Genomic DNA, 14,597 nt, shown 5'->3' with positions numbered 1-14,597 from the left:
TGATATATCAACTTCTCCTCTCCACTCAACCTCCCAGTAACAGCGACCAGTCAGACCAGTTCTACACAGCAGCTGAAAAGCATCAAATCTGTCTGGATGATCAGAATATGACTGAAGCTTCTCCACACGTGTCACCTTCCTGTTGTCTTCAGATAGTTTGAGTTTTCTGCTCACTGTGTTTGTGTCGATGGTGAGTTGACAGGAATCTGATGGAGAACAAACACAATCCAGCTGCAGTTATTGATCATTTATTGACACTTTGACTCCTGAATGAGTGATGTGACAGTTTGAAGATGGTTGAATGTGAGCTGCTTTGTTGTCATGAATCAGATGAAAAACACACTTACATTTCCTCAGACCTGGAGTCAAGAATCGGCCTCCAGCAGGCTTCATCCTGAAAGGAGGAGGGGGGTCAGACCATCAGTCTCTTTCAGCAGCAAACATGGACATTACATGTCTCTCAGACACACATTGTCCTCCACTGAGACAGGAACAGTCCAACATCTGGATTGCAAACTGCAGTGGATGTAGGAAGGACAGTTGGTGCTGCTGCAGCACAACTCATTTCTCCAAACACAGGAAAAGCTCCAACAGAGAGGAGAAAGGAAATCCCTCAGTAACAACCTGAAGAAACTCACTGAAGCCTAAAAGGACATCAGGAAACTAAGGAAACATTTCTGGAAGCTCCACCTGATTTAATAATCAGCATTAAAATACAATCAATCTAAACTCTGATCAACACCTGGATACCTGATCCATCCACACTCCCACACACAGATGAAGGAATGAAACACTAAACAGCCCTGCTGCTGAAAACCTGCTGTGGCCTCACTGTAATATCCAGAAATACAAACATTCAAAAGGAGAAGCTGCATCACATTCAACAAAGATTCAACAAGAATCAAAGATTTGATCTCTGAGCTCAGACTCACAAACCAGGGAGAGGCTTCCATCATCACACACCTCTGACAAACACCTCCAACCTTTCAGCACTTCCTCTACCAACCAGCACCACCAGGTGGCGCTGCACACATTTACAATGAGCCCAAGAAGAAGAAGCAGCATCCTGAATCCAGCAGCTGCAGTAATGGCTTGTGAAAGTAATCCTCCCTCCACTGCAGAAGTTCTGGATGAGCTGATCTTGACTTTTTATCTTTCTCAGTAAATTTATCAGAACTTTGGATCTGAACCAGTTTCTGCTCTCATTTCTGCTTTTTCCTCATCATTCACTGGATTTATTTCCTCCTTCTGGAAAACAAGGGATTTAATTTCTTTCCTGATTTATTTATATGTTTGATTATTTTCCAGACGTCGCCTCCTTTAAACATCCATCTGACCAACATGAAGCTCATTTTCTTCTCATCTTTGCTTCTTGGTGCTGATTGGTCTGAAGCTCCATCCAACATGGTTTTAAAGTCTTTCTGCCATCAGTGGATCATCATGGAAATCTAAATGCTGAACTCCTCAGACTCTTTGATGAATAATGTGACAGTTTGAGGAAGAATCTCAATATTTTCATTAATATATTTTAGCTCCATTAAAGACCCTCCACTCTTTAATTTTTCTTGTGAGCCGTTCTTAGTCAAGAGAATATTCCAGAAAACTGGGTAATAATCTCTGCCTCCACATTATTTGTCTAATAATCTCATTTCACAATCATCTGAAATCTTCCTGGACACTATAGTGTTAAATCAAGGACTGATCCATTTCTTGGATCAACATCTGTTCTTGTTTCTCTTCCATCATTCAAACATCATCAGTTTGTTTCCTCTAAGTATTATTTTACTGTTTGTTCATTTACATGTCTTCTGTTTTCATCCCATTGTATCTGCATTGGGATTATCTAAATATTTGATGTGGATTAACTGATTCTAATCTAACTTTCATAATTATTATCTCCAGTTAATTTCAGCTCATTTATTATTGTCTCTATTGCTACATAATCTAGATCAGTTTCTCTACTTCAAGGGTCTCAAACTCCAGTCCTCGAGAGCCGCAGTCCTGCAACTTTTACATGTTGCTCTGCTGCACCACCTGAATATAATAACTAGGTCATTAGCAAGGCTCTGGAGAACTGATCTACACAAGGAGGAGGAAATTAAGACATTTCAGTCCAGCGTTTTGTACCTGTGGCACATCTAAAAACTGCAGGACATCAGTCCTTGAGGACAGGAGTTTGAGACGCCCTGCTCTACTAGTTTTTCTGAACATAGAGAATCTTTTCTAGATGTTGCTCATCTTCCTTTCACTGAAATATTTCTACTGATTCTAAAATCTACATTTGCTTCAGTACCAATAAAATCTGCTTTATAATATTATTAATCTTCATATTTTAACTTCCTGTCCATCAGCCAATCAGCTTCTTGTATTTCCTCAGTAGATCATCAGTGGAAGCCCCGCCCAGCCCATGATGCTCCTGGTTTGTGAAGACAGAGAGACAAACTGAACTCTGATAGGAAACAGTTTGAACTGATTTTCTCTCTCCAACCTCTTGGTTCCACATGGAGCTATATTTGGCCCCCTGCTGCTCTGAATACCATGTTATTGTGGTTCAGTAGATGGGTTGGTTTCCCAGCTTCATTCAGAACCATGTGAAAAATTCTTATAGTTTAAATGAGCTGCTGTTTGAAAAGTTACACAACCAAAATTACCAGAGGTAATTTGAGTTATTAAACTGTAATAAGAGATAAAATGGGTTGAAATTGTTATCATTCATTTATAAATGACATGACTGTAAACTAAATATTTAATTATCAAACTAAATATTCAGTTTCATACTAAATGTTTCCCAGCAGACTGACTAAAGACATTTCTCCCTCTTCCTCCTCTATCAGACCTTCTCTGCTCCTGCAGCAGGTTCCTCCATACCTGAGAGCTTCCAGTCTCCAGTGTGGATCCTTCAGTCCAGCCGACAGCAGCTTCACTCCTGAGTCTCCTGGATGATTGTAGCTCAGGTCCAACTCTTTCAGATGGGAGGGGTTGGAGGTCAGAGCTGAGGCCAGAGAAGCACAGCCTTCCTCTGAGACCAAACAGCCTGATAAGCTGCAGACACACAATTCATCACATGATGAGAAAATGAGAATATTGAGGTAGAAACCAAGGTCTGAACGGACAGATGGATGAATGGATGGACGGACGGACGGACGGACGGATGGACGGACGGATGGATGGATGGATGGATGGATGGATGGATGGATGGATGGATGGATGGATGGATGGATGGCCCAGAGTTACCTGAGAGTTTCCAGGTTGCAGTTTGGACTCTTCAGTCCAGCAGAGAGAAGCTTCACTCCTGAATCCTGCAGGTTGTTGTTACTCAGGTCCAGTTCTCTGAGACTGGAGGACTGGGAGCTGAGAACTGAGGACAGAGCTTCACAGCTTCTCTCTGAGAGGTTACAGTCACTCAGTCTGAGGAGACAAGGAGGAAATTATGTTATTAAGCAATTCATAAAAATATCTTTTTTCCAGTCAACAATGTTCCTCTTTACTGATTTAATGAACTGTTTTATATATAATCATGTTGCCTTTTGTTGTGAACTGGTTCAGTCTATATTTGGGTCTCCAGCCATGAAGGACTGAACTAAAGGCAACAAGGAGGCTGGCAAGAGAAATATGAAATTCCTCTATGAACTAAATGAATCCATGTCAGTTTTAACAGAAAGAGTCCAATGAAGCCTGAGAATCAAGGCTGGGCTGAAGATCAGCATCAGGCTCAGTTTGAGGATCAGCATCAGAGCTGGTTTGAGGGAAAACAGCAGCTTGAATCAAAGCAGAGCAAATCTACAGTTTCATCTTTACATGTTTAACTGTTGGTTACAGAGTTGGAAAACTGAGCAGCATCTCACAAAAAATATTCTTTTGAACAAGACTCAAATTGTTAAATAAAAGAATTGTATAACAAACTGATACTTTTCTTTGAGAAAAAAAGTATGACAAACCTATGTGGGAAAAATTAGAAACAAATAGATACAAATACTCTCCAAAAACAATCTGAAAAGAGCCAAACATTAAATATAGGGAAATTTAACCCAGTATTTAAATTAAAAAGATCTGAAAACACCAACCTGACACTAAAGGTCACTAAACACATGGAAAACACACTTTCAGAATCACCACAATTAAAATTACATTTATAAATATCACAACATTGAATGAACCTCCAAATATATTTTAAACATTCAGAACTGTCTTATTTCAATAAATTCACCTAAGGCATGAAAATGAATCCCAGATCCACCTGGATAAACTCAGGTATTCAGCCATTCTATAAATTACTCAGTTGCTTTTGATCAATTATTTCACATAAATGTATTGTTTACTTCATTTATTCTACAGCAGGAGAAGTTGTGTCAAAAAGTGTAATAGACAAAATTTCAAATTTTGGAAAAACATTTTTTTGACTGAAAATTTGTGGAGAAAAAAAAACAGTGCACAGGCATCCTCAGTTCCAAATATGTTCACTTACAATTTCATCACTTGGTTCATGTTCACATTATTTATTGACTGTATCAAAGAATATAAATATATTTTGAATTTAATTGAAGATAAGAAATAATGCAAATGTACAATAAAATACAATTACGTGAATCTTATGTATAGACATGGTCATCAAATCAGTTCGTTAACTATGTTGCCTGTAGGGACTTTCAATCTCCAGCAGGAGAGATTTTTACTGAATTGGAAATACTGTGTTACTTTGTTGTAACACAGTATCAACAAAGTATCAATACTTTTGCTCTGGGTCGAAATGCTTCGTGACGCTTCATTTAGCCAACACTCAAACTAAGTCTGGACCCAAAGTGGTTCTGGTAGTTTTGGTAAAATAAAAGAGAGACGAATAAATAAAGCAGCAGTTGGTCATCAGATTCAGGCTGTGGGGCTCAAACTGATAAAATGTAATAAACAGAAATCTGGTTTCACCAGGATGGAGAACATTTTACCTGAGAGTTTCCAGGTTGCAGTTTGGACTCTTCAGTCCAGCAGAGAGAAGCTTCACTCCTGAATCCTGCAGCTTGTTGTTACTCAGGTCCAGTTCTCTGAGACTGGAGGACTGGGAGCTGAGAACTGAGGACAGAGCTTCACAGCTTCTCTCTGAGAGGTTACAGTCACTCAGTCTGAGGAGACAGGGAGGAAAATATGGTATTAAAGAATTTATTAAAATGTGTTTTTTCCAGTCAACAATGTTCCTCTTTACTGATTTAATGAAGTGTTTTATATATAATCATGTTGCCTTTTGTTGTGAACTGGTTCAGTCTATATTTGGGTCTCCAGCCATGAAGGACTGAACTAAAGGCAACAAGGAGGCTGGCAAGAGAAATATGAAATTCCTCTATGAACTAAATGAATCCATGTCAGTTTTAACAGAAAGAGTCCAATGAAGCCTGAGAATCAAGGCTGGGCTGAAGATCAGCATCAGGCTCAGTTTGAGGATCAGCATCAGAGCTGGTTTGAGGGAAAACAGCAGCTTGAATCAAAGCAGAGCAAATCTACAGTTTCATCTTTACATGTTTAACTGTTGGTTACAGAGTTGGAAAACTGAGCAGCATCTCACAAAAAATATTCTTTTGAACAAGACTCAAATTGTTAAATAAAAGAATTGTATAACAAACTGATACTTTTCTTTGAGAAAAAAAGTATGACAAACCTATGTGGGAAAAATTAGAAACAAATAGATACAAATACTCTCCAAAAACAATCCGAAAAGAGCCAAACATTAAATATAGGGAAATTTAACCCAGTATTTAAATTAAAAAGATCTGAAAACACCAACCTGACACTAAAGGTCACTAAACACATGGAAAACACACTTTCAGAATCACCACAATTAAAATTACATTTATAAATATCACAACATTGAATGAACCTCCAAATATATTTTAAACATTCAGAACTGTCTTATTTCAATAAATTCACCTAAGGCATGAAAATGAATCCCAGATCCACCTGGATAAACTCAGGTATTCAGCCATTCTATAAATTACTCAGTTGCTTTTGATCAATTATTTCACATAAATGTATTGTTTACTTCATTTATTCTACAGCAGGAGAAGTTGTGTCAAAAAGTGTAATAGACAAAATTTCAAATTTTGGAAAAACATTTTTTTGACTGAAAATTTGTGGAGAAAAAAAAACAGTGCACAGGCATCCTCAGTTCCAAATACGTTCACTTACAATTTCATCACTTGGTTCATGTTCACATTATTTATTGACTGTATCAAAGAATATAAATATATTTTGAATTTAATTGAAGATAAGAAATAATGCAAATGTACAATAAAATACAATTACGTGAATCTTATGTATAGACATGGTCATCAAATCAGTTCGTTAACTATGTTGCCTGTAGGGACTTTCAATCTCCAGCAGGAGAGATTTTTACTGAATTGGAAATACTGTGTTACTTTGTTGTAACACAGTATCAACAAAGTATCAATACTTTTGCTCTGGGTCGAAATGCTTCGTGACGCTTCATTTAGCCAACACTCAAACTAAGTCTGGACCCAAAGTGGTTCTGGTAGTTTTGGTAAAATAAAAGAGAGACGAATAAATAAAGCAGCAGTTGGTCATCAGATTCAGGCTGTGGGGCTCAAACTGATAAAATGTAATAAACAGAAATCTGGTTTCACCAGGATGGAGAACATTTTACCTGAGAGTTTCCAGGTTGCAGTTTGGACTCTTCAGTCCAGCAGAGAGAAGCTTCACTCCTGAATCCTGCAGGTTGTTGTTACTCAGGTCCAGTTCTCTGAGACTGGAGGACTGGGAGCTGAGAACTGAGGACAGAGCTTCACAGCTTCTCTCTGAGAGGTTACAGACACTCAGTCTGAGGAGACAGGGAGGAAAATATTAAATAATACTTCAAATTATGCTTTTTATTCCAGTCAACAATTTTCTTTTTACACAGGTTGAAAAAATATATTGTCCACATAGTTATGATACATGTACTATGAAATGATTTATTCTATACTTGGGCCTTCAGTCTTAAAATACTGCAGTACAGCAGCCATCAAGGAGGCTGGAAAGAAAAAGATACATTTTTTATAATGAGCTGCGTTAATCCAGTGTCGGCTTCAATAGGAAAAATAATTTCTACTGCTTGAACATGTAGCATTATGAATTGTCACCTATGAGAGCCAGTCTCTCTTTTACTCATCATCTGCTTGCAGCCAACATTGAGGAGACAAACTGATAAATCATGACTCAATATTTATCTCATCATTGACAGATTTTTATCAATAATAACTACAGTAACATTCTGTGTCCTTACAGAGCTTTGTTGGAGGCTTTAACCACTGGCAGCAGCCTCAGAAGAACCTCCTCTGAAGCAGAGTATTTCTTCAGGTTAAACACATCCAGATCTTTTCCTGATGACACTAAGATGAAACCCAGAGCTGACCACTGAGCAGGAGACAGTTTATCTGTGGAGAGACTTCCTGAACTCAGAGACTGTTGGATCTCCTCCACTAGAGAACGATCATTCAGTTCATTCAGACAGTGGAACAGATTGATGCTTTTCTCAACAGACACATTCTTATTTATCTTCTCCTTGATGTACTGAACTGTTTTCTGATTGGTCTGTGAGCTACTTCCTGTCTTTTTCAGCAGACTTTGTAGGAGTCTCTGATTGGTCTGCAGTGAAAGTCCCATGAGGAAGCGGAGGAACAAGTCCAGGTGTCCATTTGGACTCTGTAAGGCTTGGACAACAGCTCTCTGATGGAGAGACTTTGGTTGAAGTATATTAAATAATGAAGATTTAATAGATGCTTGTTTTTTCTTCCATCAGGTTGACTCCAGAGTTGATGAAGGTCCGATGAACATGAAGAGCAGCTAGAAACTCCTGAACACTCAGATGGACAAAGCAGAAAACCTTCTCCTGGTGTGGTCCTTTCTCTTCTATGAATATCTGTGTGAAGACTCCTGAGTACACTGAGGCTGACCTGATATCGATGCCACACTCTATCAGGTCTGACTCATAGAAGATCAGGTTTCCTTTCTGCAGCTGATCAAAAGCCAGTTTTCCCAGAGACTCAATCATCTTCCTGCTCTGGACTCCAGTGTGGATCTGTTTCAGCTCCTCCATCATACTTGACCTTCTTCACTTTGGTCTGAACCACCAGGAAGTGGATGTACATCTCAGTCAGGTTCTGGGCAGCTCTCCTCCCTCTCTGGTCTCCAACACATCCTCCAGAACTGTAGCAGTGATCCAGCAGAAGACTGGGATGTGGCACATGATGTGGAGGCTTCGTGATTTCTTCATGTGGGAGATGATCCTGCTGGCCTGTTTCTTATCTCTGAATCTCTTCCTGAAGTACTCCTCCTTCTGAGGGTCATTGAACCCTCTGACCTCTGTCACCATGCCAACACACTGAGGAGGGATCTGATTGGCTGCTGCAGGTCGTGTGGTTATCCAGAGGAGAGCAGAGGGAAGCAGTTTCCCCCTGATGAGGTTGTCAGCAGAACATCCACTGAGGTGGACTCTGTAGCATCAGTCAGGATCTCCTTGTTGTGGAAGTCCAGTGGAAGTCGACTCTCATCCAAGCCATCAAAGATGAACAGAACCTGGAAGTGTTCAAAGCTGCAGATTTCTTTGCTTTCACTAAAGAAATGATGAACAAGTTCCACCAAGCTGAACTTTTTCTCTTTCAGCACATTCAGCTCTCTGAAGGTGAATGGAAATATGAACTGGATGTTCTGGTGGGCTTTGTCTTCAGCCCAGTCCAGAGTGAACTTCTGTGTTAGGACTGTTTTCCCAATGCCAGCCACTCCCTTTGTCATCACTGTTTGATTGGTTGATCTCTTCCAGGTGGGACTTTAAAGATGTCTTCTTGTCTGATTGTTGTTTCTGGTCTGTGTGGTTTCCTGGATGCTGTTTCAATCTGTCTGACCTCATGTTCATCATTGACCTCTCCAGTCCCTCCCTCTGTGATGTAGAGCTCTGTGTAGATCTGGTTCAGAAGGGTTGGACTTCCTGCTTTAGCAATCCCCTCAAACACAGACTGGAACTTCTTCTTCAGACCAGATTTAAGTTTATGTTGACAAACTGCAGCAGGATGTTCTAAATAGACATAAAAAAAATGAGGAACAAATAAAAATTATATTTTGAAGAGGTTTGTAAATGTGATTCCATCTCTTTATACATCAGTAAATGTCTGATTTATCCATCTGGTTTAATTTTTGTAGAAATCCTCTTACTCTGCAGACGGTCAGCCAGCTCCTCCTGCTTCATCATCCTCAGGAAGTTCAGTGTGATCTTCATCACTGCCTCTCTGCTGCTCCTCCTCTGCTCTTCATCCTCACTCTGACTCTCTGAGCATTCTGGTAATCTGGACTCAGAACCTTTTTAATCTTCTTCAACTCGTTCTTCACAAAAGTGACAATGTTTTCCTCCAGCAGCTGGAACAGAATAATAGATGGACACATGAGACTGAAATTATGGAGCCAAACACAAGATGGATGTTGGACAGACTGACAGTCCTCTGGTCTACAAAGTGCAGCATGGAGATGAATGTGAACAGAACCTATAAAAAAGTAGTTGTACATTTACAGACCATAAATATGGAGTCCAGCTGTGTTTGATGGTGCTGGACAGATGGACCACTGGGAACCTCTGAGCTCTGCTGGTCCACTCTGTGGAGGAACCAGGAACAATTAGGAAGTCAGGAAATATTCATCCAGCAGTTTTCACAGAGGAAATCACCAAGAGATTCACACTAAAAATACTTGAATCAGAAAAACAGAGCATGACATGAACACAATACAAAGGAGTTAGAAACAGGAAGATGAATTACAGCAGGAGTCTCAAACTCCAGTCCTTAAGGGCCGATGTCCTGCAACTTTTAGATGTGCCTCTGCTGCACCACATCTGAATGGAATAATGAGGTCATGAGCAAGGCTCTGGAGAACTGATCTACACAAGGAGGTAATTTAGACATTTCATTTCAGTGTTTTGTACCTGTGGCACATCTAAAAACTGCAGATATAATTCACATGCCTGTGAATTCCAGTAAAACCAGAATCAGTCAGTAAACGTAAAAAGTTTGATGTTGCACTTTAAACAGTAGAAACTGTCAGCAGATCTGATGCTGGTGGAGACAATGTCCTAGAACTTGGGGAAAGTGGAAGTGAAGGCTCTGTCCACACAGGTCTTCAGGATAATGTGGGACATCAATCATGTTCTGATGATTAGATCTGAGATGATGTGGATAATAAGGAGGACTGAGCACTTTGAGCTGCTTTCAATATGAAGGTGCTTTATCAATAAAATTGATTGATTGTAATATGTGGGTGTGTGTCAATGTGCGATCCTCTACTGAGTGTTATAGTGAGAGTTTTTATAATGTATCCTGGAAATCCTGTTGAAAATAAATAATTCTGAGTTTTCCTCCATCTCTTAGCTATTTGTATGCTTGTATATACATAATACACACATAGAGTTACACACATGCAAAGCTAAAGTTAAAGGAAATGACATACTAGGGATCGTCCTATTTCAGGTGTAACTTATATAAATAAACAAATAAAACTGGGATATTCATACTGGTTCAGTTTCCACACTTAAAACTTTTAGAAACAGCTCACCTCTCTGATGGTGGAGATCCAGGAGATTTAAAGTTAATGATACGACCCTTTGACTTGTTGCTCTTAAAGGACACACAGCTGGGTTCTGGTTCTGGTTCTGGTTCTGGTTCTGGTTTGCGTTTCTGATGGATCCTGACAGAAAGATGATAATTAAAACTTAATCAGCAAAGAGGAGCAGCAGCAGCTTCATCACCACGTCTGTTCTGGCCTGATATAGTGAACGCTGTGTGAAAGGGCTGTGGACAGTTAGAGATGGTGACCTCACCTCTGACCTTTGCTCTGGCTCTCATCTTCCCCACACAGAGTGGTTTTAGAGGGAGGGACTCCCTCCTCTCTGTCCTCACACTGATCCATGCTGCTGAATCCACATCAGCTCACACACACTTTCTAGCTTCACCTGCAGAGGAAACACACATCATTCATCTGCACATCAACTCTGATCATCCTTTACATCATTAGTCCTGGAAAAAGATCAGCTGCTCCTCCTCTGATTGGCTCTTCTTCTCTGCTTCATATCAGTGTCAGGTGAATGCAGTCAGACAGCAGAGAGGCAGAGGAAGCTGCCATCAGCTGCTGCACTTCTACTATCAGTCCACTAGATGGAGACATGGAGCAACATTTACATTCACTGATTCAACCTGAACAACAGGAAGGAATTTAGTTAATTATTAATCTCTACAAATGGATTATGTGCAGCGTAAAAGATTAACTATTTGATAATCTGACTGAACTGAACACATTTCTACATTAATAGTTTTTAATAATATCTATATTTTTTTATTTTGAAAGGATGCAGCAGGAAACTGTTCTGATCAAAATTTGATTCCTGGAAATAAAATCATGAAGCAGTTTGTTCAGAGAAAACAAAGAAAGATCAGATATTCATCATGTTGTTTGATTTCAGTTAATTTGTAATCTAATGATCCTGCAGATTAATTTTCAAACAGCAGAAATGAAACTTTGAGCTGAAAGCAGAAGTGAATCTTAAACAGATTACACAGAAAATTAAAGTTCCTGAAGACAAAGACCAAATATAAAACATAAACTTACCGTTTCTTCACATGATCTGAAGAGTTGATGAAGAATAAATGAACAACAAATTGACTCAACAACCCGACTGCAGTGAATTCAAATTGAAAGTAAATGTGCTGCATAACTGATGACATCGCAGGTCGCCTTGTTCTGTTTCTTTAATGGCGGTTGGCAAACAACTTTTAGGTGCATTAGCGCCACCTTCTGGACTGGAGTATGGACCAGATGTATATCCTGTACAATCTCCCCATTAAACCTGTGCTTCTAAGAAATCTAAAGACATAACTAAAAACCAAATCCCCGGACGATTTTTGTAATAGGTCCTAATATCTAATTTAACTTTATTTCTAATTAACTCTTCAGTTAATTTCCCTCTTTCCAGATTATACTTATTACATTCCATAAAAATATGTTGAACTGTCTCTTAATTCCCACAAACATTACACAACCCCGTACTACGCTTATTAATTATTCTCAAGGTGCTATTTAACCTCGTATGTCCAAATCTTAACCTAGATATAATATCCTCCTCTTTTTTATTCCTATTTTCTTTTCTACATTCTCCAACTGTTTTTTGAATACTATAATAAAATCTTTATTCCTTTCACCCTCCCATTGTTCCTGCCATTTCTTCTTGTTGTACATTTTACTCATATTCTGATCTCATTTTTGCTAAACTTAACTTTAAGTTCAACTTCATTCCTTTTAGTCGCACTGTTTGTTGTTGTTTCCTTCTAAACTCCAGTGGCATCTCTCCCATTTCTACCTGTAATGCCGACACTGGTGTTGTTTTCATTGCCCTTAGAAAATTCTTAACGCTTGATATTGAATTTTATCTACTTCTTTTAATAAACTATTTGAGGCTGAATTATATACAACACACCCATAATCAATTACCGATCTAATAAGTCCAATATATAATATTTTCAATGTTTTCCTACCAGCTCCCCAGTCTTTGCCTCTTAAACATCTCATAATATTTAAAACATTTTTACATTTCTCTATGATTTTACTAATATGCATTTTCCACGTAAGTTTTTTATCAAACCATACTCCTAAATATTTAAACTGATCTACTCTTTCACATCCTTATCATACATTTTTAACCTTACATTAGTACTTACTCTCTCCTATTATTAAAGGTAACATTTGGATTTTGAAATTGAAATTCTAAATCCCCATTTTATAGCCCAATCTTCTACATTACATAACGCTTCTTGCATTTTATTATTCATAAACTTTATGTTTTTCCCTCTTTTCCAAATTAGACCATCATCCGCATATAGAGTCACTCCAAACTCTTTTTCAATTTTACTAAAAATATCATTAATCATTATTATAAATAACATGGGACTTATAATACTTCCTTGAGGAGTACCGTTTTCAGTTCAATATTTTGAACTTATTTCATTTCCTATTTTAACTCTTATATTTCTATCAGTTAAAAAATCTTTAATCCATTTATAAATTTTTCCTTTTTACCCTATTCGTCTAAATTTAATCAGTAATCCTTCCTTCCATAACATGTCGTATGCTTTCTCAATATCCAGGAAAACTGCCATTAAAACCTCTTTATTCACCTGTGCTCTTCTAATTTCATGTTCAAGATGTACCATAGGATCTGTTGTACTTCTTCCTTTCCTGAAACCAAATTGATACGAATTTATTTTCCCCTTTGATTCTAAGAAGTAAATTAACCTATTATTCACCATCCTCTCCATTACTTTTCCAATACAAGATGTTAAAGCTATTGGCCTATAACTCTCAGTTAGCTGTGGATCTTTACCTGGTTTACAAATAGGGATGATAATTGATTATTTCCACTTATCTGGCAAATTTCCTTCTTCCCATATTTTATTATATAATTCTAGTAATACTATTTTACACTTTTCACTCAAATTTTTAAGCATAATATAATTAATCTGGTCTTCCCCAGGTGTTGAATTTTTTATATTCTTTAATAATTTTTAACTCTATCATTGAAAACTTCATATTTATAGTATCATTATCTTCTATATCCTCATTTATCCTTTCACTATATCTTCTCAACATTAATTCCCTTTCTTCTTTCTCTTTATTACGAAGATTTTCATTACTATGTACTTTAGCTAAAACTTTAACTAATAATTCAGTCTTATCTTTATTATCAATAATCATGTTGTCATTACATTACAGGAAAATATGTTCTCTTGATTTTCCTGACATTTTCTTGATTGTGTTCTATACTCTATCTAACGTAGATAGATAGAGTATATATAAAAATAGTACAATATTTTTATATATTGTACTAAGTATTGATTCGCAATACTTACCCCAATAAATCTTTTTCGCATTTCTTATCTCCCTCCTAACTTCTGCTTGTTTTCTCTTATAATTAATTAGATTTTGGAAGCAAATAGCTTTTTAAAGTGTTTTAAAAGCCTTATTTCTTGCTTTAATTGCCATTGTACATTCTAGATTCCACCAAGGGACTATTCTCTTCTTCTTAAACCCTTTACTTTTTGGTATTACTTCTTTTGCTATATCAAAAATACTCTTACTAACTTCTAGACTTAATTCATTTATTGGTTTATTTATATCTATATTTACCAACCTATCTTCACTCATAACTTTATATTTTCCCCAATCAGTGTCTCTAAACCTCCATCTTCCTTGACTATTTACTTGTTCTTCTTCTATTTCAACTTCAATAAATATTGGATAATGATCACTGCCTATTGTACTATTTTTATATATTTTCCAATTACAACTATCTGCCATACCTTGAGACACCAGAGTAAGGTCAATAGCCGACTCCTTACCACTAATCATGTCCAACCGAGTTCTTTCCCCATTATTTAACACCACCAATTCTTTTTCCTCAATAATTCCTTCTAAAATCCCCCATGATAATCATCTTTCTCACCCCATAACGTGCTGTGTGCATTAAAGTCCCCACACCATATTAATTTCTCTTCCCTATGCCTAAATATATTTTCTATTTTTAATTT

At 37.7% G+C, this 14,597-nt stretch overlaps 1 protein-coding gene and 1 long non-coding RNA gene across 2 annotated transcripts; both read right to left on the bottom strand.

Moving 5' to 3' along the window:
- Nucleotides 1-3,403: 3,403 nt before the first annotated feature.
- Nucleotides 3,404-8,023, bottom strand: LOC129352009 (NACHT, LRR and PYD domains-containing protein 3-like). The gene is made up of 4 exons (XM_055020833.1): nt 7,265-8,023; nt 6,647-6,820; nt 5,023-5,114; nt 3,404-3,408 (listed from the first exon to the last, which is right to left on the bottom strand). Exons 1-4 carry the CDS (start codon nt 7,642-7,644, stop codon nt 3,404-3,406), a joined length of 651 nt encoding a protein of 216 aa, XP_054876808.1. The 5' UTR covers nt 7,645-8,023.
- A 2,577-nt stretch (nt 8,024-10,600) lies between these two features.
- LOC129352044 (uncharacterized) lies at nt 10,601-11,693 on the bottom strand. The gene is made up of 3 exons (XR_008604842.1): nt 11,626-11,693; nt 10,841-10,972; nt 10,601-10,707 (listed from the first exon to the last, which is right to left on the bottom strand). It is a non-coding gene; the product is annotated as an uncharacterized LOC129352044 (long non-coding RNA).
- Nucleotides 11,694-14,597: the final 2,904 nt, after the last annotated feature.

The sequence above is a fragment of the Poeciliopsis prolifica genome, unplaced genomic scaffold (assembly GCF_027474105.1).
Source record: "Poeciliopsis prolifica strain line A6 unplaced genomic scaffold, Auburn_PproV2 SCAFFOLD071, whole genome shotgun sequence".
In the NCBI taxonomy this organism is placed as follows: domain Eukaryota; kingdom Metazoa; phylum Chordata; class Actinopteri; order Cyprinodontiformes; family Poeciliidae; genus Poeciliopsis; species Poeciliopsis prolifica.
The sequence above is the reverse complement of the archived record's forward strand: the minus strand, read 5'-3'. Positions and strand labels throughout refer to the sequence as shown.